General features: G+C 40.9%; 1 protein-coding gene across 3 annotated transcripts in view; it reads right to left on the reverse strand.

Annotated features, from left to right (window-relative positions):
• Positions 1–6,000, reverse strand: part of LOC125976517 (BOLA class I histocompatibility antigen, alpha chain BL3-6-like) — a 12,774-nt gene extending 6,774 nt beyond the window's left edge. Inside the window, exons 1-7 of one of the 3 annotated variants that reach the window (XM_049732452.2) lie at positions 5,832–5,999; positions 4,555–4,818; positions 4,171–4,449; positions 3,741–4,049; positions 3,549–3,662; positions 3,459–3,476; positions 1,981–3,381 (exon numbers count right to left, since the gene is read on the reverse strand). In XM_049732452.2, the coding sequence (XP_049588409.1) occupies positions 3,353–3,381; positions 3,459–3,476; positions 3,549–3,662; positions 3,741–4,049; positions 4,171–4,449; positions 4,555–4,818; positions 5,832–5,895 (1,077 nt within the window). In that variant the 5' untranslated portion in view covers positions 5,896–5,999 and the 3' untranslated portion in view covers positions 1,981–3,352. Of the gene's footprint in view, positions 1–1,980; positions 3,382–3,458; positions 3,477–3,548; positions 3,666–3,740; positions 4,050–4,170; positions 4,450–4,554; positions 4,819–5,831 lie in introns of those variants that run through there. The other 2 variants (XM_049732449.1, XM_068651208.1) reach the window with 2 other exon arrangements.

Consider the following 6,000-nt stretch of genomic DNA (forward strand, 5'->3'; position numbering starts at 1 on the left):
ATTGGCCTTGGTTTTCCAGTGTTCTGTTTCACAGATCCAGTAGAGTGGGCTCCTTCGATTTCAATAGAGTCAATTTATAGTTTGGCGCACAAGAACTCTCTGACCTTCTGCTCACTGTCTGCCCAGGACTCAGAGGAATTGTTCTGTTGTAGACCATCAGTAATGACATTGTTTCATCGACTCAGATTTTCTCTGTAGTCAATTTTTGAAATGATGTCATTGTTTTGATAGTTTGTAGACTGAGAAGGCAGAGCCTGCAGCTGTGTTTCAAGAGAGCCAACTTCCTTCTCAATCTCTCTCAGGTCATCAATTTGGCCTTGCGAAAACTGAAGACTAGATTTGAACTCCTGAAGGTCTTTCATGAGTCCGTCGATTCTTGCAGTTGTAGATTCCATGATCATCTTGGTGAAGTTCATGAAGGTTGCTTCTTGTCTGTTGAGCATTTCCACATAGAACTCCTTCTGCTCAGCCATCATCTCTTTCAATGCCTCCGCGGTGACAAAATCTCCATCACGACTGATGGGTTTTTTTGTTGCCCCGGGACATGTTGATCCGCTGGTTCGGGATGAGATGAACTTAGTGCAGTGGGATCCTTGGATATTCTCAGTCAGACTGCATTTGTCTCTGGTTCAGGCTGGTCCAGCACAGCAGGTGTGTAGGCCGAGGAAGAGTGAATCCACCAAATATCAGGAATCACAGAAATCATCCACCAATGTTGTTTGCGTATGCTCTTTGCTAGTTTATGAATCGTTGAATAGTCCTTTAAACTAAAAACATTACAATCCGTAGTATAGGGTTAGGGTTAAAAAAAAAACTTATTGCCGTGACTGTGAAATGTTAATTATTAATTGCAAAGACTCCCCTGAACAACATTTCATTCTTGTGCGTAGGCTTTCCCACATTTCACCCATTGCATATTTATGCTGAGGCACATCACTTTGATTTGTGCCATTTTCAAGTTTTCCAACTTGATTACATTTATAATAATAGCAATGTATTCCCGTATGACTGTGACAAAACGGGCGTTCAGGTGAAAGAACTTAAAATGCCGACGGAACACACGAGTGGCGAAAACGAAAGCAATAAACAATAATGACAGCGTCACTTCCAAATCAAGAGCGTCAATCTTTAGGATCATAAACCGAAAAGTACAACTTACCAGGCGTCACTCTGTATATTTGCACTGCCAAAACAAAGAATGTAAGTAAATGCATTCTAAACATCAAGTTGGTTTTCGATTTTCGTCAATCAGGGTATTCGGTCACAGTTGCGAGTCATCGCCCAAGAGGCGAACGCGGAACAACAGCGAAGCGCTGGACGCGCTTCGATTACCTCTCAGGTAAGCCAATCGGAGTTCAGCCTGGCGATGACGTCACTCAGGACTGCCTGCAGTGTGTTGCAATGATTGAATGAATGATTGAATGAATGATTGAATGGATGAATGAATGAATGAATGAATGAATGAACGAACGAACGAACGAACGAATGAAAGAATGAACGAACAAATAAATAAATAAATAAATAAATAAATAAATAAATAAATGGATAGATAAACCGTGTGTTGCATGTTTGCTCCGAATATCGACATTTGAAAAATTATAAAATTGATATATTTACCAAAACAACAACAAACATAGTTTGTAATGTAAAAGAAAGAATGGTGCCCTTCCTTTTTAAAGACGTTATATTTGTAGTCAAGCACCTGCGTTGAAGTTAGATTTTTTTAGTTCGATATAGAAGTTAGATTTTATTTATTTTTCATTTCGTAAATTGCAATGCTTGGTCCCTTATGGAGATCTTTACTGTTTAAGAAGTCAATACTACTCCTTAAGCGTAATTGATTGTTCTTATATTGTCGTTTTCTGTAATTTCCCTCGTACAAGAAACAAGAAGGGGGGGGGGGGGGCTGTTTGTTGGCTGTGACTTGAAATGCAGGGCAGTTGAACGTATGACAATCGATGATTTATTTGAATGCGTAACTGTTGATGAGTCTTTATTCCGAACATATTTCAAACATAAAAGGAGGGGGGAAATGAATACAAATAAAATACAATCAATAACACTTTAAAGTGCCATATTTGAGTCACTGTGGAGCTGTATGTGGGTTTAAAAAGCAAAATGATTGATTGATTGATTGATTGATATCTATTTCGAACATATTTAAAACGTAAAAAGATAAAAAAATAAAATAACAGTAGTGTCATATGTAAGTCCGTACAACAAAAAAACAATAAACCAACAAACTGAAACTGCTCGAAAAGGAGTAGGAAGAAGCATACCTTTTTAGATTCCTACCCCTTTCTCAGTTTATCCGATAAACTGATGATTCAACGTATAAATCTACACACTTTCAATTCAATATTCTGTTTTATTTTTACTTTTATGTAGCCATCTGGGATTTATAGCCCTTGTACCCGCTAAACAACATATTTTTGAAAAAAATTTTAAACTGGTGGATATTTGGATTTTGCGTGAGTTCCTCACTTTCACTGCTCCATAGTTTGACTCAGCAACTCAGCCTGTCACCTATTATAACCCCAAGAAATTAGTTTTCCTGCACCCTTTCAATTTCAGTTCCATCGATTTCAGTTCCATCGATTTCTATTCGTGCCTTTTCTTTTCAATGAGATAAAGTATTGTATAAATATATTCCAATTGAAAAAAATCTATAACGACAGAACAAGAAGATTATATGGACAGCCATAAGTGTCAACATTTCGCTTTATGTTTATGAATTGAGTTATTTCTTGTCTGGTTTTGTATATATTTTCTCGTGAGGTGTTTGGTTTGTACTTGATGAAGTTTTGCACTTATTATCTTGTTTTATTTTATTATTATGTGGAAGGGGGCAGGAACGATAAGATTTTCTTCAACTTGTTCCTTCTCAAGTATGTAAATATGCGTTTACTTGCTAAAGTTGAATTGTCTATTGATCAAACTACACATCAAAAATAAAAATAAAATATCAAAAATTAACTCCACATGGACTTAAATTTCTTGCTTATCCTTGCTAAATTATATATCCAATACAGTGACCAGAAACCTCATTTCAAACATTTTTATAATGATACTCACACTTGTATCAAATTAATCAGTAGCTCGCTTAACAAAAAAGCACTTAAAAAAAAGCAACGTGTGATGCGAATATTACTTGTGGCATGTTGGCTCCCTCTAGCGGTATTTGGAAGAACTAGTGAAGTAAATACAATTAGAATTCACCGCACTTATAAAACCGTCGCACTTCAATTTGAAATAAGAAACATTTCCAAGTATTTCATACAGTTGTAATGTGATTCAATCAAGCGTGGCACCCAAGAAAAGAAGACATCCCTTCAACCTTAGTGGGGTTCATTCAATCCTTCTCAGAAGATGAGGTGCTGGCTGAGGGAGCATAAAAGAAAATACGTTCAAGGCATTGGCATTTTTTCAAAACAGCAAGCGGAAAACGTCTCACTTACAAGCTGGAGCGTAATTGGCTGAAATGGAAGAGAAGCAAGAGGAGATTAGGAATCGCCACAAACGGAGTAAACATTTGTGTCGTCGTTCACCTTGTTGGCTTTTGGGACGCTTGGCCAGGAACACCGCCACCGCCACCGCCACCGCCACCAGAGCCAAGACCACCAGCGGGACAGCGATGGCCACCGCCTTCTTCCTGTCTTCCTCTTCTTCACAAGAAAACAAAATGAGACACGTGAACGACTGTGGGCGTGACGCCGAACCGTGTCTGAGGTGTGGCTCACCCTGGATGCGCACGTTGCTCAGGATGCTTTTGGCGTACAGCTTGGTGACCATCTCCTCCCGGACGCCATCCAGTTTGAACACGCATTCGTAGCGGCCCTCCGCGGCGGGCGTCAGCTCCACTTTCAGGTCGGCCGTGGTCTGGAAGGTTCCGTCGTGGTTGGGGAGGGTCTCCCCCATCTCCACGTCCTCGTGGATCTGCTCGCCGTCCTTCCTCCAAAAGAGGTCCGACGTCCTGGGGTAGAAACCCGTGGCGTGGCAGGTGATTGGAGAGGAAGGCGTCTTCTGCAGGAGAGACACCCTGGGAAGCTCTGCGCGCAAAGATGGAGAGAAGAGTGGAGGATGTGCATGGAGGAAAAGAAACAACTTGAAAGAGCGTCAAAGATGGACATTGCTTGAAAGACGCAGAGAAGGCGTGAGAGGACAATGTACCGGTTCTGGTCAGGAAGTCCCTCCCGTTGCTCACGTGCTTCTTCAAATATAAAGGACACTCCTCAGTGAAGTAATTCTTCCTGTGTTGATTGTACCCGTCCAATTGGTCCCACTTGAGTTTGGTGATGAAAGCTTGCGGATGTGCTGCGATCCAGCTCATCGTCTTCAGCTCAAATGATATGAAGTCTTCTCCATCGTAACTGTGGTGCTCCCAACCATCAACCTCCCCAGTCTCATCATTCCATTCACAGCCGTACATCCACTGAAACATGTGAACACCTGAAAGGATGGCGCACAAGATTCAGCGAGGACGATGATCAGAGAGAAGCCAGCAGTGACAAAAAAAGTGTCATTTGACGAGCAGAAGGTTGGACGTAAACAAACCTCCAGTTTGGTTGAAGCGCTTTTTAACGATTTCAATGTCGACTTTGAAGTACTGCGCATTTCCAATACTATTCGCTGTCTCTGTCTCCCAGAAGTGCGGATCATCTTCTGTGATTTTGTCCACCCAGTCTTGTTTCGCTTTTGCTTTCCTGTGGTTGCTGTCAAAGTGCACAATCTGAACGCCGTCAACATACGCGGCCTCCCAGTACTCTGGTAGCTTTGCAACTTGAGAGGCCGTCACGAAATAACTGAGCGTGTGAATGACTGGAAGACAAACACAAAAATGACACACATGATCAAATCAATCTTCATATTTTCAATGATTCTGCCTGCAGATGGAACTTTGCAGCACTTGAAATTGGAAATGTCATGTTTCTGGAAACGCGTTCTTCCGCACAAACTTGTCAAACTTGAATTTGACAACCTGCCTATGTTTTTTTTTCTTTCAGTTGTTAATAAGTTCGATTTTAGTGTGACGCCCCAAGCGAGATATTCGATGCCCCTCAGCAGTGACTGACATCCACTGAGGAACGAAATCGAATGACGTAACTTTTGCCAACCTTCTTAATTTGTAAAAAAAAAAAAATCCACGAATGAGATGAGGCAATCCTATTGTTCAGACAAGTGAAACACTTTTAGATGTTACCTGTGTGTCTTGACATGCGGAGGAATTGACAATAAAGGAGACTTTGACTTTGACTTTGCTGACAGGGGGGGGGGGGGGGGGGGGGGGGGGGGCAAGGGGGCGCTAGTCTGAAAAAGTTTGGGAACCACTTAGATTCTTCACTTAGATTATTTAGATTCTAAATAAATGTCACTTGTCTGAACAAAAGAACTGCCTTATATAATTTACGGAGACATGATGACTCTTATCGAAATAATAATGTAAGGAGGCTATACAATGTTTTTTTTTCTGAAATATTAGACACGATTTTATTGCCATGACTGTGAAATGTTAATTATTAATTGCAAAGACTCCCCTGTACAACATTTTATTCTTGTGCCGCGGCTTTTCCATATTTCATCGATTGCATGTTTATGCTGGGGCACATCACTTTGATTTGTGCCATTTTCAAGTATTCCAACTTTATTACATTTCTAATAATAGCAATGTATTGCCGTATGACTGTGACAAAACGGGCGTTCAGGTGAAAGAACTAAAAATAACGACGCAACAGACGAGTGGCGAAAACGAAAGCAATAAACAATAATGACTGCGTCACTTCCAAATCAAGAGCGTCAATCTTTAGGATAAGAAACCGAAAAGTCCAACTTACCAGGCATCACGCTGTATATTTGCACAGCCAAAACAAAGAATGCAAGTAAATTCATTGTAAACATCAAGTTCTTTTTCGATTTTCGTCAAGCAGGGTATTCGGTCAAAGTTGCGACTCGTCGTCCAAGAGGCGAACGCGGAACAACAGCGAAGCGCATGACGCGTTTCCA

The sequence above is a fragment of the Syngnathus scovelli genome, chromosome 1, assembly GCF_024217435.2.
Source record: "Syngnathus scovelli strain Florida chromosome 1, RoL_Ssco_1.2, whole genome shotgun sequence".
NCBI lineage: Eukaryota > Metazoa > Chordata > Actinopteri > Syngnathiformes > Syngnathidae > Syngnathus > Syngnathus scovelli.